Source organism: Hemiscyllium ocellatum, chromosome 23, assembly GCF_020745735.1.
Source record: "Hemiscyllium ocellatum isolate sHemOce1 chromosome 23, sHemOce1.pat.X.cur, whole genome shotgun sequence".
NCBI classification, from domain to species: domain Eukaryota; kingdom Metazoa; phylum Chordata; class Chondrichthyes; order Orectolobiformes; family Hemiscylliidae; genus Hemiscyllium; species Hemiscyllium ocellatum.
In genome coordinates this window covers 20,098,571-20,123,757 of record NC_083423.1, presented here as the reverse complement: position 1 = coordinate 20,123,757, position 25,187 = coordinate 20,098,571, and the positions used below count along the sequence as shown (strand labels likewise).

The 25,187-nt window shown below is 40.0% G+C and overlaps 1 protein-coding gene and 2 non-coding genes across 3 annotated transcripts in view; 1 reads left to right on the top strand and 2 right to left on the bottom strand.

Moving 5' to 3' along the window:
* tnpo3 (transportin 3) overlaps positions 1 to 1,818 on the bottom strand; it is a 74,496-nt gene extending 72,678 nt beyond the window's left edge. The window contains exon 1 of the mRNA XM_060842755.1: positions 1,510 to 1,818. Coding sequence (XP_060698738.1) covers positions 1,510 to 1,629 — 120 coding nt within the window. The 5' untranslated portion in view covers positions 1,630 to 1,818. The remainder of the gene's footprint in view (positions 1 to 1,509) is intronic.
* Positions 1,819 to 19,653: 17,835 nt separating this feature from the next.
* trnap-agg (transfer RNA proline (anticodon AGG)) lies at positions 19,654 to 19,743 on the bottom strand. The gene is given in 2 exon segments: positions 19,654 to 19,689; positions 19,708 to 19,743. It is a non-coding gene; the product is annotated as a tRNA-Pro (tRNA).
* A 918-nt stretch (positions 19,744 to 20,661) lies between these two features.
* Positions 20,662 to 20,751, top strand: trnap-agg (transfer RNA proline (anticodon AGG)). The gene is given in 2 exon segments: positions 20,662 to 20,697; positions 20,716 to 20,751. It is a non-coding gene; the product is annotated as a tRNA-Pro (tRNA).
* Positions 20,752 to 25,187: the final 4,436 nt, after the last annotated feature.

Here is a 25,187-nt window from a genome sequence, read left to right as displayed (position 1 = left end):
ACTGTAGGTAATCTAATCTAATCATAAAAGGCAAGATACTACTTTAGTGACTTGGCGAGGACATTAGAAGAACACAACCACCCCCTGCACTCGCCTTCAAAACCACACAGTATTTTGTATTAACCTGAAGAGGCAGATGGTTTAACAGCTGATTTGAAATATCATACCTCCAAGAGAGCATATTGCCTCAGCACTTCACTATGTCTGAAAAATGTGGAGTGGAACTTCTGACCTAACTCAAAAGGAGCTGCAAACTGATCTGGAGCTAAAGACTAAAACTTTGTTAACCAAATCACACCAAACAAGCAGCTCACTCTCCACCCAACACAATCACTATCCATCCAATGAGAGGTGAGCCATTAATAGTAATCTATAGTTGTACTCTAGATTATCACTGTCCATTCTTTATCTTGGTTCAACATTCCTGGAAGGTGGAGAAATCACCATTTGGTACATAGAAAGCAGTAGTTCAAGGACAAAAACACCAGCACCTCATACAGAAAAACAGCAATTGTGGCCTTGTCAGTATCATACACATTAAACTCTGGCAATGTTGAAAGCTTCTGACGCAGTCAGACAAGTTTGAATAATCTGAAATTGATTTAATAGCCTAAATCAGTGTATTTTTCTATTCTCCATCCTTTACATCAATATCGCAAATGAAGCTCAACAAATAAAATTCCTAATATGAAAATGTGGTTTGGCATGAGGATTTATTTAAACTCTTATTTTTATGTTTGGAAATGCTGCAGACTTTGCAAATGTAACCTTTCAGCAATGATTACAAAGTAGGAAATAAATTATAAAGTAGACTGCATTGAATTTGGTAAAAAAAATTAAAGTCCTTTCCTGGTCAGGTTACTTTTGCTTTACCACTTTAAACTCTTGATATTAAAGTGAAGCCCTACTTTTCTCTCCAGCAGTTTATCATCCTCCTTCAGCATTGTATCAGATTATTATAGATTACTTTCAATTGATTTAAACCTGACTAAATATAAAAACCAAATGGAGAACACTCGATGTAAAGTTATTCTTAATAGGATTAGTTTCACTTTAACAAGTTTATATTTAATATTTACCTAAATATATAGAGTTAGTATCACCAAAGTAGAAGGTGATTTTTTTTATAGTTTCCTCTTGTCAGGTTGCAACATTGAAAGGTTCGCTGACTGCATTTCACTTGGTGACAAGTTTAGATAAATATCTAACTAAAAGTCGCTGAGATGAAGTCAGAGCTGATTGGCTCCGCCAACACAAGGATATGCCAGTGACAAATTTCCATTCTGGATTCACTGAGCTGGTTTTTATCTGAAATCCTTGGGTTAAAGTGAAGCTAATTTGAATTTCACAAACTTTTCTATCTGCTGACTCCAAGCTTTCTCCACACCCCAGGGATGTTTATTTCCTGCTTCTCCTCCTCTGCCAGTGACCATCGCCGACTCAGCCTCTCCTCCAGAGCAGGCCCCAAGTTGAAGCCTGGACCTCGATTTTCACGCTACTCTCCCTTACCGATCTCTGGAACTCGCCGAGCCAGACGGAAGCGCGCTCCTTGCCGGCCGGGTCCGGGTCATGGTAAAGTGCCTTGACGGCCTGGTAGACGACGGTGAGCGAGGGCCTGTCCCCAGCCATGGCGCCTGGAAACCCCCCGGCACCGAGCGTTTGGGGCGGTGGTACTAAATGCCGTTCGATACTTGCCCAACACCGCTCCTCCGGCTCTTTGAATTAAAACCGTTAGTAAATTCTTCGCTAGTTTTAAATCTCTTCACAATCTCGCACCGCCGCCGCCATTGAGCCCGCACCGGAAGTCGGCTTCACAGAACAAGCGCTCCGACTGGAATATCACCCCCAACTCCGCCTCTTGGGTTCCGCAAAGGGAGGAAGCTGTCCGGTCGGAAAACATATCTGGGTACACTTCGAGCCTGGAGCCTATCTGTCTCTGTTTTCCATTCCAAGGCGGTCATGCTATTTTTCAGTAACACCCAGACTTAGAAAGTGCCACTCAATAGAATATCATGCTCACTTAACTTGGAGAGAGAGAAAAAAAATTAATATTATTTCCTCTGAATAAGCTGCCGACCCGTGACCAAACAGTCACGAGACAGTCAAGTGATGCCAGCATCCCAGATATAATAATATAAGCAGGAAAGGAGATGCCGAAAAAAATAACTCTTGTGCTAATTTCAACTTTATAACGAAGAAGTTTCGACCAAAGAGGTTATAATCTGAAAATTGGAGCTCAGTCTTCCAAGGAAATATTTTTCCACATAAGTAAAACGTAAAAATTTGGAACCGTTTCTTCTTAGCCAACAGAAAAATATCTGCTGAGACTGGATGTCAATTGAAAATACCTAAACTGAAACAATTGATTTTATTGCTTAAGGATTCCGAACCCAAGATTTATTTACATCATGTTATAAATAGCTACATGACTTAGTTAGGTGAAGACATCAGTCTAGAATTAGCATGTGAAGAGAGAGGTCTTGGATGCTGAACTAGAGAATTGTATTTGATAACCTACTATGTACAGATATAAGTAAAGGAGTCTAAAGTTAGAGATAAGCAGCAAGTAACATCAGGGACAGTGTATGTGGGTGCACCAACAGTCTGGGTGGCACAGTTTTTGCCACTGCTGTTCCACAGTGCCAGAGACCCAAGTTTGATTTCAGCCTTGGATGACTGTGTTTGCATGTTCTCCCTGTATCTGCACAGGTTTCTATCAGGTGCTCTGCTTTTCTCCCACAGACCAAAGACTTTTAAAATACTGCATACAATTCTGGTTGCCCATCTATAGGAAGGATGTTGTTGAACTTGAGATTATGCAGAAAACATTTACAAGGATTTTGCCGAGACGGGAGGGTTTGAGTTACAAGGACAGGCTTGGTTTTTTTCCCCAGAGCATCGGAGGCTGAGGGGTGACCTTATGGAGATTTATAAAATCATGAGAGCATGGATGGGTGAATAGCTAAAATCTTTTTATTAGGATGGGGGAGTCCAAACATAGAGGCATAGATTTAAGGTGACAGGAGAAAGATTTGAAAAGGACCTTAGGGGTAACATTTCACATTGAAGCTGATGCAAGTATGGAACAAGCTGCCACGTGAGATTGTAGAGGCGGGTACAATTAACACATTGTTGTATGGTGGTTTCGTGGTTAGCACAGCTGCCTCACTGCACCAGGGACCCAGATTTAATTCCACACTGAGGCAACAATCTTTGTGGACTTTGCACATTCTCCCCATTACTGCATGGGTTTTCTCCAGGTGCTTCAGTTTCCTCCCACAGCCCAAAGATGTGCAGGTTAAGTGGATTGGCCAAGATAAATTGCCATTGTGTCCAGAAATGTGCAGGCCACATGGATTAGCCATGGGAAACATAAGGTCACAGGGATAGGGTAGAGGCCTGGATCTGAGTGGGATGCTGTTTGGAGGGTCGGCATGGACCTAATGAGCCAAATGGCCTGCTTTCACACTGTAGAGATTCTATGATTTAACATATCTGGATGGGTATATGAATAAGAAAGGTTTAGAGGGTTGTGGGCTCAATATTGACAAATGCAACTCCGTCATCTCGGGATGTCTGCTTGGCATTGACAAGTTAGAGTGAAGTGTCTGTTTCTGTGTTGAATGATTCTATATGCAGTTTAGGTGGATTGGCTATGCCAAATTACCATAGTGTCCGGGGATGTGTCGGCTAGGTGAATTAGCCATGGTAAACATAAGATCACAGGGATAGAGTAGAGGCTTGGATCTGAGTGGGATGTTGTTTGGAAGGTCGGCATGGACCTGATGAACCAAATGGCCTGCTTTCACACTGTAGTTACAGGGATAGGATGGAGGATATGTCTGGGTGGGATGCTCATTGAAGGGTTGGTCTCCATCTGAACTGTAGGGATTCTATAAGATACTCCAGACCTGTATCTCAATATACTGGTTGTGGCACTGGTTTAAAGCACATGATAAAGCAGTAGAGTGGAGTGAAAATGCAGTTCAGCAATGACCTAATTGAATGACAGAATAGACTTGTAGCACTGAATTGCCTCCTCCATGTCACATCCATTACAGTTTTGAAGACTGTAAATTCAAACCACACTCTAAGACATCAGTAAATAATCTGGATTTTTTTTAATATTCAAGTCAAAACAAACATTTGCCATCTCTCATGACAACAGTTAAGACTCAATCACATGAGGTCTGGAGTCACATGGTCAGACCAGGTAAGGACAACCTATTTCCTTCAACAGCCAGTTGTTTTTATGACAACTAGTGATGGTTTCATGGTCATGATCACTGAGACTAACTTGTCATTCCAGTATTCATAGCTGCCATGACAGGATATGTACCCATGTATCGGAATGGTAACCTAAGTCTAGGTTGATAGTCCCATGACATAAGTGTTATAACCACTAAGTCGACTTGCTGTTGTTCATGGGTCTCCACTTACATAACAAATTAAGATATAATTTCAAGGAAAGTTATGAGACTAGTCACAGTCAAATGCAAAAGGAAGTGGAAGACAATGTTTAGCAAAGTTGTTATGAAAACCAAAGGGAATTGGAATATTTTGTTGAGGAGGGATTATACAGAACCTTAGTCTAATTTCATCCAGAGTCCTGTATTTAATTTTGATTATTAAATCCCAGGAATGATATGTTGGCATTTGAGGGTATAATGCAGAGTTAGCAGAATAAACCATTGATTACTTGGAAGCACTCTTGCTTTTGATTTGCAAAGTTATACGTTTAAACTTCACATGAGAAACTAGAGCACAAAATTTTAGCCTGACACCCAGCATAGTACCAAGTGAGTGTTGCTCTGTCAAAACTAGTAGATGAACTGAGGTCTTCCCTGCTTTCACATGCAGTCACCAAACATCCCATGGCACTAATTGAAAGGAGAGTGTTGTCTCCAAGTGCCCTGGCCAATATTTATAAGTTAATCCTATCATTAACAAAAGCTGTGTGGTCATTATCACATTGTCATTTGTGGGATCATGTACTCAAATTTGCTGCAATCTTCTCTATATTGTGTAGGTTTTTATTCTCACTTTCCCTGGTCTGTTGGGATTACTCTGGATATTAATAATCTGAGATATTCTAACAATGGAATATACCCAATGTTCTTTATTAAAGCATACTGTATAAAAAACTGCAAATATCTTACTCATACAATGCTTACAATATTAAGTAACCTTATTATGTTGACATGTCCTCAGATCAAACCAAACAGGTTATCAGCAAGCTCCGTTTCTACCCTTAAGCACTGATCAGATGACTTCTTGAGCTTTCTAGTAATGATCTGATGCAAACTTTTTTTATACTCTCCCATTCAAAGAAGCTATCTATTCAAATCTTGATACTATCCAGTCTCCAGCAAATGGTCAGTTTGACCACTAGCAAACATCACAAATGTGTCATCTGCTATGGTAAATTTGATTAATGGCTCATTAAGACTTGCTTATGTCTCCCTAGAAAGAGGTTTATCTCTTGGACTTAACAAACTTTGACCTCAACTTAACCTTACATTTGCTGTCGCTAGCATTGTGTCACCCAAACAACCGTATGAAACTTACACAGACACAATTCTATGACAGTCACAAATTCTGCTGATAAATAGTCCTCGTTATCGAATCTGATTCACTATGTCTGCTTTAAACAGAATTTCTGCTTTATCAGAGTTACTATGGCAGTTCAGTTCATTATTGTTGAGTTACAACACTCGATATAACAAACCCACACATTGCTACAACAAATCACAGAAACTCTATAAAATCAGTGATCATTCTAATCATCAGATCATCACCATACTTCATGTGTTTTCTGCCTCATTTCATTTCATAGAGTCATAGAGATGTACAGCATGGAAACAGTCCCTTAGGTCCAACCCGTCCATGCAGACCAGATATCCCAACCCAATCTAGTCCCACCTGCCAGCACCCGGCCCATATCCCTCCAAACTCTTTCTGTTCATATACCCATCCAATGCCTCTTAAATGTTGCAATTGTACCAGCCTCCACCACATCCTCTGGCAGCTCATTCCATACACGTACCATCCTCTGTGTGAAAAGGTTGCCCCTTAGGTCTCTTTTATATCTTTCCCCTCTCACCCTAAACCTATGCCCTCTAGTTCTGGACTCCCCTACCCCAGGAAAAAGACTTTGCCTATTTACCCTATCCATGCCCCTCATAATTTTGTAAACCTCTATAAGGTCACCCCTCAGCCTCTGACGCTGCAGGGAAATCAGTCCCAGCCTGTTCAGCCTCTCCCTATAGCTCCAATCCTCCAACCCTGGCAAAATCCTTGTAAATCTTTTCTGAACCCTTTCAAGTTTCACAACATCTTTCCGATAGGAAGGAGACCAGAATTGCATGCAGTATTCCAACAGTGGCCTAACCAATGTCCTGTACAGCTGCAACATGACCTCCCAATTCCTGTACTCAATACTCTGACCAATAAAAGAAAGCATACCAAACACCTTCTTCGCTATCCTATCTACCTGTGACTCCACTTTCAAGGAGCTATGAATCTGCACTCCAAGGTCTCTTTGTTCAGCAACACTCCCTACGACCTTACCATTAAGTGTATAAATCCTGCTAAGATTTGCTTTCCCAAAATGCAGCACCTCACATTTATCTGAATTAAACTCCATCTGCCACTTCTCAGCCCATTGGCCCATCTGGTCCAGATCCTGATGTAATGTGAGGTAACCCTCTTCACTATCCACTACATCTCCAATTTTGGTGTCATCTGCAAACTTACTAACTGTATTTCTTAATGCTTGCATCCAAATCATTTATGTAAATGACAAAAAGTAGAGGACCCAGCACTGATTCTTGTGGCACTCCACTGGTCACAGGCCTCCAGTCTGAAAAACAACCCTCCACCACCACCCTCTGTCTTCTATCTTTGAGCCAGTTCTGTATCCAAATGGCCAGTTCTCCCTGTATTCCATGAGATCTAACCTTGCTAATCAGTCTCCCATGGTCCAAGGTCCATATCAAGACTTGTTCTCTGCAACAGCCCTCTCTTAACTCTCTTCATTTAACTCTTGTCAGCATATCCTACTGTTCTTGTTCTTGTTTATCTAGCTTCTCCTTAACTGTGCCTATATACTGTTTGTCTCAAATGATTCAATCACTCTGAGTCAATAAATCCTGGTTCCTTAACTTTGGACTCGCTGCAATGTCTCCACATTTTTTCACTAATTACCCTATCCGACCTTTTGATAATAATATTTGTGGGTCACTCCTTCACCTACTCTTTTTGAGAGAATAGAGCCCCAGTATATCCTTTCAATTCTAGTATTTGTATTGTGAATATTTCTTGCAACTTCTCAATGCCTCGAAACCCTACAAAACAGCGATCTGAATTGTATCTGGTACACCAGGAGTCTTCTAACCAAGATTCTTTATCTGTTTGGTGTGATTTCCCTGATTTTCAATTCTATCTCCGTAGTATCATATCCTAGTGCTTGATCTTTATTCATAGTCTTGTTATCTGGTGTTTACTGAGTTGTGAACGTAAATGTCTAGATCGCCCCACTCATGTACTCTACTTAAAGTCTTATCCAAGGAATATGTGGTCTCTTTAATTTTGGCCTTTTAAAAATACATCATGTCTCACTTCACTGTTTTGAAATTCATTTGCCATTATGTACTTTAACACCTTTAGTTTTACACCAATTACACACACATCCCCAATTTATGCACTCTGCAAATTTTTAAATTGCACATCCAATTTGCCAAGGTCCCCAACTTCATGTCCAACACCATCTAGAAAGATAAAAGCCGCTGATTAATGGGAACACCAGTACCTGCATTTTCCCCTCCAAGCCATTCAGTATTCTTACTTGGAAATTTAATTATTCCTACAGTGTGACTGGGTCAATATCTGGGAACACCCTGCCGAATGGCATGGTGGGTCTATCTACCAACTGGACTGCCGTGGTTCAAACGTCAACTCACCATCATCTTCTCAGAGGCAAATTGAGAAAGACAATAACTGCTGGCCCAGCCAGCAATGCATATTGCCCATGAATGAATTTTTAAAAATTGAGTTCAAATTTTTAATGTAAATTGTGAACAACAGTTCCAGCACCAATCCCCATAGAAGATTTTCCTGACTTACTGCACTCTGAGTAGCTACTTTGCTTAAAAATATTTTTATTAAAGACCTTTTTAAATCTTTTTCAAAACATCTATATACAAAAAAAACCCATCAAAACAGAAAGTAGAGGCAGTACAACAAAACCATAACGTGGTACTATTATTATTCAACCAAAACAAACGTATCTACAAATGTATTAAATAAATATTAAATTAAACTAAATTCAAGTAACATAAATTAAATAATATCTCACTACTTATTTCTATTTCACACATCACACCTCCACTGAGGCTCCCATCCCTGGGAGCACCAGCTACAGTACCCGGATTCTTTTTCCCCCAGCCTCCCCCTCCCAGGGTCCCATGGGAACCCAGACTGATTCCCATGGCTATACCATGGCCCTAATTAATATTGCTGATAAGTCTGTGTCAATATAATTTTAAAAAGGGCCGCCACGTCAAGTAAAATTGTTCCGTTTTGAGGTGCACCATATTGGGGGAAATGCTCCATCATCAGCCTATGCCACCCCATAAGACCTGGTGGTTTTTCTGACATCCAATTCACTAAAATGTTCTTTCTCGCACAGTAGGTAAGAATGTTACACAAGCTCTTCCTGTGTTCCTCCAGAGAGGGCAAATTTGGCAACCTCAAAAGAATTTCAATCCCCAGGATGTCCTTTAGCTCCCTTACTATAGCACTCCAGTATCTCTGGATCTTAAACATGACCAGTAGCAGTGTGTAAGAGTCCCTATACTTATTTTACATTTAGGACACCATGACATTCCTCTTTTGAACTTAGCTAACCTCTCTGACACCATATGAGCTCTGTGTAAGATCTTCAATTGCGTGGCTTGCGCTCTGTTGCATACTGAAATTTTCCTTATATTTCCCCAGAGCTCTGATGAAATATCCTCTCCTAGCTCTCAATTCCCTGTCCTACAAGTCCTTCCACGTTCTCCAAGGCACGACGTTTCTGTAAATGATATAAAGTACTGACTAAAAGAGCACCCGCACACCAGAGTACTTTTTTCTCCATGTCTGAATTGTAACACTGAGCCAGGAGCGTGGTCTTCCTCTGTATATAATTGCTTATCTGAAAGTATCAGAAAAGGTCCCGATTAGACAATCCATATTTCTGACTTTACTGACTAAATGACATCAGGACCTTCCCCTCGAATAAATTTCCCAGACAGGAGATTTCTCTTATTCTCCCATGCCGTAAAGCCAGAGTCTATTGCCCCAGGTTTAAATCCTTGGGCTCCCACCAGTGGGGTAAAACATGAGGTCTCAGACCAATTGCCCTCATCTTGCCTCATTATCCTCCAGGGTCTCACCATATTTAAAATAATTGGGCTCTTACACTGCTTGGTCATGGATTTTATCTTATCCATAAAAAATAAATTAATTAAAGGGCACCTCGACTGTAAAGCTTCAATATCAACCAAATTGAATCCGAATTCCCCCGTACCTAGTCACCAACATATGTTAACAGAGCACTTACTTGATATTTGTTAAAAACCGGAAGATCCACCCCTCCCTCAGCCTGCAAAAGCTGCAATTTAGTGAATTTAATGAGAGGACGCTGGTGGTATCAGATAAAGGACCCTGGCCAACTATCGAGCCTCCGTAACACTTGTCCAGGTAACAACAACGGGAGCATTCTCATGGGGTACAGCAGTCGGGGAAGAACATTCATTTTAATCAGGGCTATTCGGCCCAACCACGATAGTGGTAACCCCACCCACCACTGCAAATCCTGTTTTATCCTCTCTAGTAGTTATGCATAGTTAGCTTTATACAGCTGATGGAAGGAGGGGGTAATAAAAATTCCCAAATATGAAAAGCCTTTTGACAACCATCTAAACAGGAACTGCATTCCATCCTTCAGATTAGGCGCCTCTATTAATCCATCCACCGGCATGGCTTCCGATTTTGTAAAGTTGATCCTGTAGCCTGAGAAACAAATTAATTAAATGTCAATTAAAGGTAATGTTATGCTCCCCTATTCCCACCCTGGGCCCTACTATTTCAGGATCCCTCCTGATAGCCTCAGCTAACGGCTCAATCATCAAGGTAAATAGCAGTGGTGAAAGAGGACAGCCCTGTCGACTACCTCTCCCAATGTTAAAGTTATCTGACTTTGCACCATTTGTAATGTCTGTCGTGTTAGGACCATTATGCAATACTGCCACCCATCTGGCAAAAGGTCCCCCAAACCAAAGCACTGTAGGACCCCAAACAGATACAGCCATTCTATCCAATCAAACGCCTTTTCTGTGTCAAGGGAGACCGCCAATCTTGGAATCAATCTTTGCTGGCATTCCTGTGCTATGTTCAGTACCCTCCTGATATTGTTGGAGGAGCTACAGCCCTTAACAAAACCCATCTGGTCTTCTTTTACAATATAGGGCAGGACCTTCTCCAACCTTAGAGCCAGCATCTTGGATGGAAATTTAAAATCCACCTTCAACAGTGAAATTGGTCCGTATGAAACACATTCCTCAGGGTCTTTCCCCTTCTTTAAAATGAGGGAGATATTAGCCTCCCTAAGAGAAGGCGGCAGACAACCCTGTGCATATGAATGGCTATACATCCCCAGAAGTGGCTCCACCAACGTGTTTATGAATTCCTTACATAATTCACTTGGGAATCCATCTGGCCCCAATGCTTTTCCACCCTGGAGATGCCTTATTGCTTCCTGCACTTCCTGTACCATTATAGGTGCATTCAAAAGGGAAGCCTGTTCTGTGTTTATACTGGGGAGGTTCAGATTTTCATAAAAGGAGTGCATTCCCATTTGTACCATGTTCAACCCCTCTGACTAATATAGCTCTGCAAATTATTCCCTAAACCTAACATTGATCTTCTTCAACTCAAGGGTAATCGTACCAGCTTTCTCCCTAACAGATGTAATAGATTGGGAAGCTTTTTTCCTCCTAGTCAAATATGCCAGATATCTACCTGACTTATTTCCAAATTCAAACAGTCTTTTTTTAGCCACTTTTGTGTGCAACAAGTCCAGAGCAGCCAAGAGAGCCGTGACCCATTGTAGTTTAACCAATGACGGCTTATTATAATACGTTTTCTCAGCTATCTTTAGCCGGGCCTCCAGCATCCATTGCTGCTCCTCCCTCTGCCTCCTTCTAGTCGTCAAATATGAGATGATCAGGCCTCGTAAATATGCCTTAGTGGCCTCCCAAAGTATTGCCGGATTACTGTCCGTACCCGAGTTGATATCCCAAAAGGCCCTGAACTCTCTTCTAATATACTCAACAAATTTGCTATCCCCTAACAAAAATGGATCCATGCTCCGGTGACGTGCATCCATTTACACTACCCTTGATTTTAACATCTAGATACACTGGCGCATGATCTGAATCAGCTATATTCCCAACTTTGTATGTTCTGTCCAAACCGTCAGTTGGCATAAAAAAAAATGTCAGTTTGCTTATGGCACTTGTGTGGGTTGGAGGAGAAGGTAAAGTCTCTTCCATTAGGGTGGACATGCCTTCGCACATCCACTATTCCCAACTCTTCACACATATCCACCAACTGTTTAGACTGCATGGGTGTAGTCTTTGGCACCCTGTCAATCTCGGATCTATTAGGAGATTAAAATCCCCTCTTATAATCGAATGGCAAACCCCAAGATTCATTAATTTAGCCACTGCATCAATTAGAAATTTAAGAGGGTGCGCCGGGTATAATATACATTCAAATCACCATACTCTTCTCCATGTATTAAGGCTTTAAGAATGATAAACCGTCCATGTTCATCTTTAATCTGCTCCTTTACCTAGAAAGGGGGATTCCTCTTACCAGTATAGCCACTCCTCTACACTTAGAGCTAAAGGAGGAGAAGAATACCCAGTCATAATCCCCCTGCTGCAGTTTCAGATGCTCCTTATCAGTTAGATGCATCTCCTGCAGTAGGGCGATGTCCACTCTTTCCTTCCTAAGACTTGATAACACCTTCTTTCTTTTAATAGGAGAATGGCTCCCTTTTATATTCCAGATCCACCACCTGAACAAATCACTAGCCATGGTCATCCAGGGCAGCCCATGGTTTCCCAGGAGGAGGGAGCTTATCTGAGGCGTGGTGAGTTACAAAGAGATCTAACTTAGATCTAATTTAGAACTCTATGAGATCTAAAAACTACTCCTATAAAAACTAAAATTAATCACTACGCTTAACTGAAGCGAACGTCCAAATAACCCCAATTTGCTAGAGATCTTCCCATTGCCCATAGGGGGCACCCTTCCCAAACCTTACTGCCATCTTAACTCCCTCTAGCTGAGGCCATATCCGAGCCCCAGCCAATTCACAAATGAGGAAAACCTGTTATTTACATTCTGAAAGTTAACAATGGATGCCCATTCCTCCTCCACTCATCTTAACGACAGATATAGCCACCCCCAATACAAAATCAAAAGGACAGCAGTAAAAAAAAGGGCCCTAGATAATACCCAAATGACTAATATATAAAATAATTCCAATTTTACAACAAAGTTCTACATATATAAAATCAATACCACAAAAAAGAAAGGGGGAGAGAGGTTAAAAAAAGGGGCAATAGAAAAAAAGCCCATACCATTGTCTGCAACGATGCCCCCTCTCCTCCCACCCTGACTCAGGTCCTTCAATTCAAAGACTTCACAAAGTCCTTTCCTTTTCTGCATAGTTAAAGTTATATATCATTCCTTCCATGGGCAAAATGCAACATGGCGGGGTACCTCAAAGAATATTGAATATTCAGGTCCCTTAATTCTTTTTTGACATCATCAAATGTCCTTCTTCTTAATAAGGGCTCCTGAAAAGTCCTGACAAAACATTATCCTTGAGTCTTTGTACATTAAAGCTTCCCAGTCTTCTTGCTGTTTCAACTATTAACTGTTTTTCTTTATAATACAGGAGCTACAGTATGACCGCGACGAGGGGCGCAGGTCCAACCCAAACCTGCGCATTGCAATCCGGTGGGCCCGCTCCACGTCTGACTCCAACTCCAGCCCCAGGAACTTCAGGAGTCACCCCTGCACGAAGCCGACAAGATCCTCGCCTTCCTCGCATTCTGGAAGACCCATGAGCTGTAAGTTTTTCTTTCTATTTTTATTTTCCAGGTCGTCGACTTGTTCCTGAAGAACCAGAACCTGGTCTTCCAGCGTTCGGATCCTTCCTTCCGAGACCTCTGCCACGGTTTCCAATGCCATGGTCCTCTCCTCCACTGCCTCCATTCTTCGATCCAGCAGTTGGATTTCCTGCTCATGTTTTTTCAGCATGGCAGATAGTGGCTCGACTGCTGCTTAGATCCACTCATGGAGTTTGGCAAACTCCGAGAGTAAATGCCGCTGTCTTGTTGGATCCAAAGGGGCTGCCACGGGAATTTGAGTGCTGGCTGCAGGCACCCCCAATGCAGTAGGGGAGTGCCCTGTCTGCTGTACTCCTTTATGCCCCCTTCCTTTATTTGATTTCACTCTGGCCTTAAAGCTGTCCCCCATGGTTTCAGCAGCTCCAGATGATCAGTAAGTTTAAAATAATATTTTCTTCTCCTGGGCATGATTGGTGAGGGGAGGTATATGGCACAGAGCCCAGCACAGCACACCACTCAGACTGCTACTTTTAACTCCTACTCCTATATTATGTTTTGTATCCAGTTTGCTACCCACTCTGCTATTTGATCCCTGACTCCACACCTTCTGAACTTAGTCATGAGTTTAGTATCCAGTACCTCAAGTGAGGCCATTTGAAAGTACAAATATATTTCATCTATACATTACGCTTGTTTACTCTTCCTGTTACTTCATCAAAGAATTCAACAAGTTTCAGCCAAGGATGACCTAGTACTTTGGTATATATGTCAATATTTATGATTTCTTTTTTGCACTACATTGCTGGTTAAGAATTCCATTATCCTTCCTACCATTGATATTTAATAAATTTGTCTAGTTCCTTGGACTTGTTTTTTTAATAGAGAAACATATATTGACAATCTTGTCTGGGGTATCACTGATGAAAGATTTATTTAAAATAACAAAAATGGTCCATTCAACCCAACTGGTCTTTGTAAGCATATGTAATCCACACTCTAGTTTATAAGCATAATCTTTTATTCCTTTCTCTATCAACTGATTATTTAGCTTCCTCAATTTCACACCGCCTGTGTTTTAAATGGGTGACCCTTTTTTTTAAACAGCAAACATTAGTTCTGGACTTTCCCAGAGAAGGAGAGATATCCTATCCATATTTACATTGCCATGACCCTTCAGAATCTTATATGTTTCTATAGTCACCTCTTACTCTTCTAAACTTCAGCTGTTACAAGCCTAACCAGTCTGACTTCCCTTCATAAGACAGCCTACCTGTTCAGCTTGGAAAGCTTATGTGAACTGCCTCCAATGCGTATACATCCTTCCATAAAAAAGGTGACCAGTACTGTGTGCAACACTTCAAATGCAGGCTCATCAGAGCCATGTATAACCTCCTTGATTTTGTAATCATGATCATCCCCTCATGGTAAATAATAACATTTATTCATAAGAATCATTCCAAAGCTGTAGGTAAGGCATTGCCTGCTATAGCACATCGGGCATGAGTGCACAGATGGGGTTGCCATCCATATGGTTGTGCAACAGGAGAACTCATACACACATTTTACGTACAAAATATTGCAACTATGTAGAAATTTGGTCTTTTGATGCTGAGTATGTTGGTAAACTGACGTTTGAAGATTGGTTTGGTTGTAATTGCAAAATCAAAATGTATTCATTGATTAATCTAATATATTATCTTGGTTCACTGTAATTGTTAGATATTTTAGTACTTTAAGATCATGTGACTCTGCTTGGCCTAACTTGGCCGAGAAATACATCATGGGATTATGAATAGAATGAAGGAATACACTAGTGTGTTCCAAATTACAGAAGGAGGTCACTGTTAGAATACTGCGTACACTTCTGGTTGCCCTTCTCCTTGCTCATTAAATCCTTATCAGGCATCAGAGGATAGCTATGAGGGAGTTACTAGAAGAAGAAATATGCAATAATAGATGTGTTCTGTGTTGGTATTGTTTCCATTTGTAGTGCCTTAAATGAGAAGCAATTACGTTTAACTAAATGTAAACTTTGTAGTAGAATTAACTTTAACTCTGTGTGTTTAAATTAGTAACTATATAATCCTTTAAAATTTTATGACTCAAGACTATGTTTTAAATGAATGTATAAGATTATCTCACTACTTCACTCTTTATAAACATATTCATATTCGTGCTTTGAAGTCTTCTGTATTCATTTCATACAGTCTTGAAGTTTTAACCAACTTTTCCATTATATTCTTGAATTTAAAAAATAAACTCGTTCTAGGCATCCATAACCAGAGAGAGAAACATTACCTTTCAGTTGGCCTCTATAATAACATTTACTAATTTAAGGGTTTTGATTTAGTGATGGACTCTTACAATTAAGTGAAAATAGACAATGGGCTCAGGATGAATTACTGGGGCCTGACAGGATACATCTCCAAATCTTAAACAAATTGGCAAAGCAGAGATTGTTCGGGATCCTCTTAGCAAGAAGCTGTAAAAATAACAATGATACAGTGTAGCTCTTCATAAATCTTAAGGATCTCTATCTGGTTAGTAATCTCAGATTAAGTCCCATTGCTACTTGCAAGTGATCAGGAACAGAATAGACTTGTTCAGTGTGTGGCTGGAGGGATAATGTAGGAGGGAAGGATTTGGATTCTTGAGGCATTGGGATTGATTCTATGGAAGATAGAATCTGTAGACGCTGGATGGGTTGTGCCCAACAAGATCAGGACCAATATTCTTACAGGCATTTGCTAGTACTTTAGGGGAGAGTTTAAACAAGAGTGGCAGGGGGTTGGGAATATGAGCAAGGAGAAATGATGGTGAAAACAAGGATGGAAATGGAAGATAGTAAAGTGGAAAGCACTAAGGCTAACAGTAAACAGTGCTATTGTACAAAAAGAATATCTAAAACTGTAAATAAAAAAAAACAAGTTTTAGGTATTATATTGAATGCATCTATTTGCAATAAGATACATCAACTGACAGGACAAAGATTTGTTAATGTGTATGATATAGTTGCAAGCACAGATATATACCTCTGTGGTGACAAGGGCTGGAAACTAAACATTGAAGAGTATTCAATGTTTGGGAAAGGCACGCCGGAAGGAAAAGGAAGTGGCATGGCATTAAACTGAAATATGAAACCAGTGCTGTCGTAGGAAAAGATTTTGACACAGGAAATCTAGATGTGGAGTCAATTTTGGTTGAGCTAAAAAGCAACAAGAGGTGGAAAACATTAGTGGGAGTGGTCTGGAGGTCTCCAAACTATCGTGTTAAGGTAGGGGATGGCTATAAGTGAGAAATTAGGGATACACGTAACAACTGATTTTAATCTACAAATAAACTGGGCAAACTACATTAACAATAATACTTTGGAAGATGAATTTCTGGAGTGTAGGCAGAAAACTTTTTTTAGACCAGTACTTTGAGGAACCAACTACTCGACTTAGATTTCCTTTCATGCAATGAAAAGGGGGTTAATTAATAATTTGGTAGCGAGAGCTCTTTTAGGAAAAAGTGGCCATAACGTGACAATTCTTTATAGAAAGTGAAATAGTCCAATCTGAAACTAAGGTCTTAAAACAAAACAAAGGAAACTGCAAAGGTATGAGGAGTGATTTGGCTACGACAGACTGGGTAGCATTATTAAAAGATATGGTAGTGAATAGGCAGTGGCTAATATTTCAGGAATGAATGCATGAATTGACAAAAGACCACAAGACCTAGGAGCAGATGTAGGTCATTCAACCCACTGAGTCTGCTGCATGGTTCAATGAGATCATGGCTGGTCTGATGATCAGCGATTCCACTTTCATGCCTTATCCTCATAACCCCTAATTCCCTTACTGATTAAAAATCTGTCTTTCTCAGCCTTGAACATACTTAACAACCCAGTATTGATAGCCCTGTGCAGTCAAGAATTCCACAGACTGACTACCTTCTGACAGAAGAAATTCGTCCTCATGTCTGTTTTAAAGGCACAATCCCTGAATCTAAGATTATGCCCTCTGGTCCCACAAAGGGTGAGTCTTACAGCAGTTATACGTTCCTTTTGAACAAAATCAACCTGTGACCCACCTGTGACTAATACAAGAAATTAAGTCTAGTGTGAGATTCAAAAAGAAGCCATATTAAGTTGCTTGAAAAAAGTAGCAAGTTTGAGGATTTGGAGCAGTTTGGAATTCGGCAAACATGGATCAAGAGCTTGATCAAGAGAGGAAAAATAGAGTATGAGAGTAATCTTGCAAACATCATAAGTGCAGACTGTTAGGACTTCTATAATTAGATAAGAAGAAAAAGATTAGTGCAGACTAATGTAAGACCCAGACAGTATGAAACAGGAAAATTGATACATGAGAACAAGGAAATGGCAGAGCAATTAAATAACTATTTTAGTTTCATCTTCATAGGAGGAAACAGAAATAAATTTCCATAAGTGTTATTAAAGCAAACATCTATTGGGAAAGAAGAACTGAAGGAATTAATACTTGTAAAATAGCAGTTATTATTAGTAAAATTAACTCTAGCTCCTGTGTTGATTTCAGCATTTAGGGAGAATTGTCCTGCCTTTTCAGGATATATTATATGAATGGTTGCATAAGCTTCCTATCACCTTATACAGTCAACATGATTTGTGATATTAACAATATTAAAAACTCGGCCATATCCTGATGCTGCTTTTTTGACTCAGAACTTCACTGATGTGTTTGCTTTGTGCAAATTCTTAACACTTTTCTTACCACCAGTGTTGTGTCTTATTGGTCATCAGAGTTTTGTCTTGACCTGTTGCTTGACCTTTCGAACCAGATTTCCTGTACATGCATGCCCAATGTCCCTTAGTGCCATAATATCTCTTGCTTTCCAGATATCAAGAAAAGTTGGACAGTTTTTGAATGCAACAAAAGCATTTGATACAGATGTTCTTGTTTTGCTGACCATAACCAAAGTATTGATTACACATAAAGCATGTAGTTGTTGTTGGTCTGCCATTATAGCTTCATATTTGCTTTCATTCTAAAGTAATGCTTCAATGCTACAATGCTATCTCTTGTTGAAATGATCATTCCTAAAGGCTTCAAATGGTTTTGTGCTGATGACTAACTTAATGAGAACCTCTGACAGTCCCTCCTTAGAAAAGTAAACTCATGCCTTTTGCTGGGCATGTTCCGACAAACTGGTCAATGGATTTTTGGGATTACTGTCTGTACAACAAGAGCTTGAGTTTGTTAATCTTGAAGTTAATTCATACCTTGAGCCGATTTGAAATGATTTCCCGGATCTTTCTGATCATCATTGAAAAGATTAATTCTGCAAAGCCCCTACTCATTAGCATGAAACAACATTGTTATGATTCTTTTCTCAATTATACATCACTTTATGTGTAAAATAGAACCATTGTAATTTAGTAAAGGTGTCATTACATGCCCATTCCATAATACAGTTTCTGCTATCCATGATTCAGCCTTTAAAAAATGAAAAATCTTAAAAAGATTTTCTTCTTGAAAATCACCTTGACTGTGTGTCAGTCGAAAATAAAAGTGCTTTCTTTTAGAACCAGACTGTGCAGCTGTAGTGAGAGAGTTTACTCGCATATCAACTGTCAGGACAGAGCAAAGTAAGTTTCCAGTTCTCTGTAGTATCTCAGCTGTAAAGTGGACTGTGACTTCTTTTTCATATTCTTAATTCAGGCAATTTTAAAAATAAATTATCTTGAATGAGATTACATTTCAATGAAAAGAAATTAGCTCAGGCTTATTGGTAGATAATGCCCTATTTACAGATCAATACAGCATCTATACACAGCGAAACTGATATTGTTGATCGTCTGAATTCAAAGCAGTTGTCCAGTTGTTCTTCAATTAGTTTACCAAATATTTTCCACCAAAGTATTCGGTTTTTTTATAGATGGCCATTGCTTCTAGCCAGGATATAACCTTACCTCTATCAGGATATTTTTGCCGATACAGTAATGTTTATGATATTTCACATAATATAAGAAACATATTATAGTATTGCAGAATCCAAGATATTTATTATAACTAGCTATTGCATACAAATGTTACATTCAAAACACATTATTGTCTGGGCTAATATTCATTTGTTAGATTACAACTGAGCAACATAGTTTGAATAAAATGTCAGGCTTCAAGTGATCTCTGGCAAGATGAAGTGTAGGACTTTTATACCCTCAGATATAATACCGTTATGATGTTGAGCATCCCTCTTAAAGGTATGTTTATTATGAGACATAACACAATAGGGTGTGGATGAACAGGTCATAAATAGGGAAAATTGGCAATACTTAAGTTCATTGGGGATGGGATGGGGGGCAAGATTGGTTGAGATTGAATTTATTTGAGATGCTAGAGTAATGACAGTAGAATTATACAGCAAAGAAACGTTGTAAAATAAAATTGTGTAATTCATTGTTTTTAATCTATCTGGTGAAAGAGTTAAAGAAAAAACAGGGCTCGTCCGGGATTTGAACCCGGGACCTCTCGCAATTTCAGCTTTGGTAGTACCCTAAGCGAGAATCATGCCCCTAGACCAACGAGCCTCTCTGTTGTTGTTATGTTTCCTGTCCTCTCTAAGAACAGTCACATCTGTGTGATTTCCCTGCACATAGCAGTTTAAGGAATGATGCTTGAGTTACCAAAGCGTAGCCTCCACATACATGCAGCACAAAGAAAGTCTGTACCATAGTATGCTCACAAAGATGAACCTAATTTTACTATTCCCATCCCAACCTTCAGAGGACACCCACTAACTGTTTAAATAAAGTGCAGGATAGCTGTGTATTTATATGCATTTATTTAGTTCAGATTCTCCTTAACAGATTTATGGCAAACTTCATGAATTTCACAGTCGAAGAAGTTCTATAATCTATATTCTAAACCTGAAAAGAAAAGGAAACACCTTTCCAAATGCCTGAAAAGGTGATTTTTAGCAAATTAAATATTCTGAAGTGTAGTGCATGTGCTGACTGTCAATCTATTTGTGTGAGATTTTGGAGTGTGTCTTGAATCCACAAGTTCCTGATGCTGTAATCCTAGTTGAGACCCTTACACTTTTCAAACCAGCTAGTTGATTATACGGAGCAGCACGGCAAAAACTTTACCATATCCTCACCTGTATTCCCCAGCAAAACTGTTGCTTAATGATCTGAACCTTGGCTGATTCCTTTGAGTTGCCTGGCATAGTAAAAAACAAGCACTGAGACTAATTATATTACTGCAAATACCAGCTGGTTTAGATCAGAGGACTCAATTCAAGTTTAAAATTTGTGTTTTACTGATCTGCACAGCTCCCTTAAACATTGCCGAGCTGATGAGGAACATGTGCGTATATTGTGCTGCTGTTGAGTCTCTATGTAACCTGATCCACATTCCATAGAGCTCTGATGTGCAGCTTGAAGTAGCAGAGACGTGGCAGTTCTGAGAAAGAACTTAAAAATCTTCAGTTATGAGTAGAAGAGGGCTCGTTGGTCTAGGGGCATGATTCTCGCTTAGGGGAAATTACCACTCTAAGCTGCGAGAGGTCCCGGGTTCAAATCCCGGACGAGCCCTGTTTTATTTGGTCGAATGATAGAAATAAATAATCAGGACTTAGAATTTTTGAATGATCATCCAACAACCAGAATAGTTTATTTTCTGTTTAGAGATCACAGCCTTACCTTTAATCCATTTGTTAGTTTTTTTGTCCTTTCTCACACATTTGACTTTCACTGAACCATGTCAATGCAATAAATTTTCTATCAGCTGTATGGTTTTTTACTTGTGGAAGGCATTACAAACCAAGTCCAATCCTGCTTAATTGTGGATTCAAGTCCCACAGAGGAGTATCATTTGACCTAATGTTCCCAGTGCAGGACTAATGGTGTCAGTCCTGTCAGAAGTGCTATCTGAGACATCATATCGAAACTCTATCAATTGGATGTGAAAGATCCCATGACACCACTGTAGAAGAGAAGTGGAGTTCTTCATGTGCCTTGGACTAGCTTGATCTACTCACAGCACTGCTAGTACAAATAATCTGGTCATTTATCTTATTTCTGTTTGTTGGAGATAAAGCAGCTGTTGAACTTCCTATGTTATACCAGTGACCAAACTCAAAAGAAGTTTTTTAGCTGTAAAGAGCCTTTGACTGCCCTGAGGCTGCGTTTTATATATATATATATATATATATATATGCATTTTCTTTTCTTTTACATTAATATCTATATGCACACCCTTCCTATTAGAGGATACCAGATATCAAGTGGATCTGGACATCTGGCTAAGTTCCTCCATCATCTGGAGAAAGTCTTCCCAAACTGAGACCAGTTAATGCAACACAGGCCATGGTACCAGAACAAGGAGAACAGTTTCTAGTGGCAGATGAACCTGAAATAAAAGGATGCAGATTGAAGTTAATTGACATAACAACCAAAACCACCTTTACATAATGAGGTTAGGATTTCAAAGGTTCTGCCTAAAGGAGTGGCAGAAGAAAATTCAATTCCACCTTTCAAAGGGGCATTTAATCAATCCTTAAAGAGAAAATATTTGCAGGGCTGTGGGGAAAAATCAGGGAAGTAGGCAAGGGTTCAGTGGACTGAGGGCACTCCATTTTTTCTGTGTTGTATAATTGTAATGTGAAGCCAGAAAAGCCTGATAGTACAATGAGAAGCATCCCCATCTCTGAGTCAAAGTCTTCAAGATCATGTCCTTTTCAAAGACTTGATGGCTTCAGAAAGTGGGTTCATGATGTAGCCAAGCTGGCTGGTTCTTAATCTGCAAATCTTTCTGATAAGCCAATGCCAGACAACAGGAGTGAGATAGTAGAATCATATTGTAACTGAAGCACACTAGCACTAAAAGATGTCCAGGTTCAGACCTTGGGCTGTACTCTGTGGCAATTTCCTCTTGGTTCACGGGGTTACCAGCAGAAGAACACAGAACTGTTAGATCTAAAATGCAGTACTGGACAATCAGAGAAACAATTAGCACAACTCATTTGGTAATACTACTGTTCCCAAATCGTAAAGTTAAGCTCCACTTCAACACAATCATTAAGGCCAATGCCTCATGGATCTGGTATCTTTCAGATATGATGTTAAACTGAGAGTTTTGTGGAATCTAACAAGTTCCTCGTGATATTTTGAAGAAAACCAAAGGAAAGCTATTTCTGGTCAGTAGTCATCTCTCAATCTACAGGTTGTTCTGCTATAATGCATGTTTTGTTAATGTGAATTCACTGTAACATGATTGACAAATTGGGGACTCTGTTTCTAAAGCACAACCTTTTAAAACTTGTGTTGACTGTACCACGATTACATCGCCAACATCTTAAGTGCTGTTTCTAAAGTGCAATTTTTCTATGATGTGGGGTTAGACAAGAATGTAATGATCGTATTACGGAAGAATTACCTGTACATCTCAAAAACAGATTATTTAGTCATTACTGTTTGAGGATAGCTTATTCTGCACAAAATTGGGTGCTGTGTTTCCTAACAATGGTGATGACTTTCAAAAGTACTTCATTGGCTGTGAAGTGCTTTGAAGTGTCTCGTGTTTTTTTCAAAACCGCATCAATACACCACCATGTTCACATGCCAACATTTTTAACTCAGGTCTGCTACAGCTCTCTAGATAAGCTCATCTTCTTCTGTGACTTACTATCTACAATCCCTTTGTGTGGCAATCCATTTTTCTCTCTATATGTGCTCATTCCTTCTGCCATCTCCTCCCCCACAACACTCAAATATCATCAGCATACATCTTCTCCTAACCACTTCTGGTTCTGAAGGATCACAGGTCTTGAAATGTTAACTCTGTTTTCTCTCCCCAGAAGCTGTCAGACCTGCTGAGTTTCTCCAGCAATTTCTGTTTTGTTTGTTTCAGATCTCCGTTTCCTGAGTTCTTTGTTTTATTTTATTAATAAATGGATCTTTCTCCTGAATGGCAAGCAGCGCCTTGTGGGGTACCGCAGGAATTAGTGCTAGGACCCCAGTGATTCCCAATTGTTGTTAGTGATTTAGATGAGGGAACTAAATGTAATATCTGCAAATTTGCAGATGACACAAAGCTGGGTGGGGAGGCTGAGCTGTGAGGAAGATACAGAGATGCCGCAGTGTTGTTTGGACAAGCTGAGTGGGCAAATGTATGGCAGATGCAGTATAATGTGAATAAATATGAGGTTATATGAGCTTTAGTAGAAAGAACAGGAAGGCAGATTATTACCTGAATGGTTACAAATTGAGAGCGGAGAAGTGCAACAAGACCTGGTTAACCTTGTACACCACTCGCTGAAAGTAAGCATGCAGGTGCAGCAGTCAGTAAAGAGGGCAAATGGTGTTTTTATCTTTGTAGTGAAAGGATTCAAGTACAAGAGCAGAGATGTTAGATTACTTACAGTGTGGAAACAGGCCCTTCGGCCCAACAAGTCCACACTGACCCGCCGAAGCGCAACCCACTCATACCCCTACCCCTACATATAACCCTTACCTAACACTACTGGCAATTTAGCATGGCCAATTCACCTGACCCGCACATCTTTGGACTGTGGGAGGAAACCGGAGCACCCGGGGGAAACCCACGCAGACACAGGGAGAACGTGCAAACTCCACACAGTCAGTCGCCTGAGGCGGGAATCGAACCCAGGTCCCTGGCGCTGTGAGGCAGCAGTGCTAACCACTGTGCCACCGTGCCGCCCCTAAATGTCTTGCTGCAATTATACTGGGAGAAAGTGAGGACTGCAAATGCTGGAGATCAGAGTTGAAAATGTGTTGCTGGAAAGGCGCAGCAGGTCAGGCAGCATCCAAGGAGCAGGAGGATCGACGTTTCGGGCATGAGCCTGAAGAAGGGCTCATGCCCGAAACGTCAATTCTCCTGCGCATTGGATGCTGCCTGACCTGCTGCGCCTTTCCAGCAACACATTTTCAGCTGCAATTATACTGGGCCTTGGTGAGACCATATCTGAAATATGATGTGCAGTTTTGACCTCTTTACATGAGGAAGAATGATCTTGCTATGACGGAGTGCAACAAAGGTTTAGCAGACTGATTCCTGAGATTGCAGGATGAATGTATGAGGAGAGATTGAATCAGTTAGGATTATATTCGCTGGAGTTCAAAGGAATGGATGGGAATCTCATGAAAACAAATAAAATTCTAATAAGACAAGTACAGGGTGGATGCTGAAAGATGTTTCTATTAGATGGAGAGTGCAGAACTTAGACCAACAGATAAAGATATGGGCTAAACCCTTTAGAATTGAGATGAGGAGAAATGTCTTCACCCAGAAACTAGGATTTGTAATCAAAAGTACAGAAAGCAGTTGAGGCTAACACATTGCATGAATTCAAGAAGGAGTTGGATATAGCATTTGCGGCTAAAAGGATCAAAGGACATGGGGGAAAAACAGGAACAGGCTGTTGAGTTGGATGATTAACCATGATCCTAAAGGATCGCCAGGCATTCTCTAAAGGCCAAATGGTCTACTCCTGTTCCTATTTCTCTGTTAAAGTTATACACTTCCCATTCACCTGCAAGTTTATGCAACAAAAACTTTAAAAAGTGCTTTCATTATGAAGACTACAATAAAGATAAAAATTTAAACACATACTGTATGTGTGAATTTTAGCTCAAGTAAATCAAAAAAATCAAGATAAAGTATAAATGTGAGAGTCTTGCTTAATGGACTCTCTTATAGGATAGCTGTAACAGACAGTGACAATAATTGCAAATACAGCAGAATATAAGTATAGGTAGTAGATAACTTAGATGTTCATATTAAATTATTTTTCTTCCCTGGATGCATTTTCTGTTTGTTTCATGTTTGTTGAGGGATAAATATTGACTGGAACCACATAGTAAGTGTTGTATAAGACACTTATAAATGTTTCATATGAAATAATTAATTCAGAAGTTATCTGAAATTCTGCCTATTCTGGTATAGAATAAAGCCATTGGGTGGAGCATCAGGCAATTCCGGTTAGTTGTAATTGAAGACAGTCATGTCA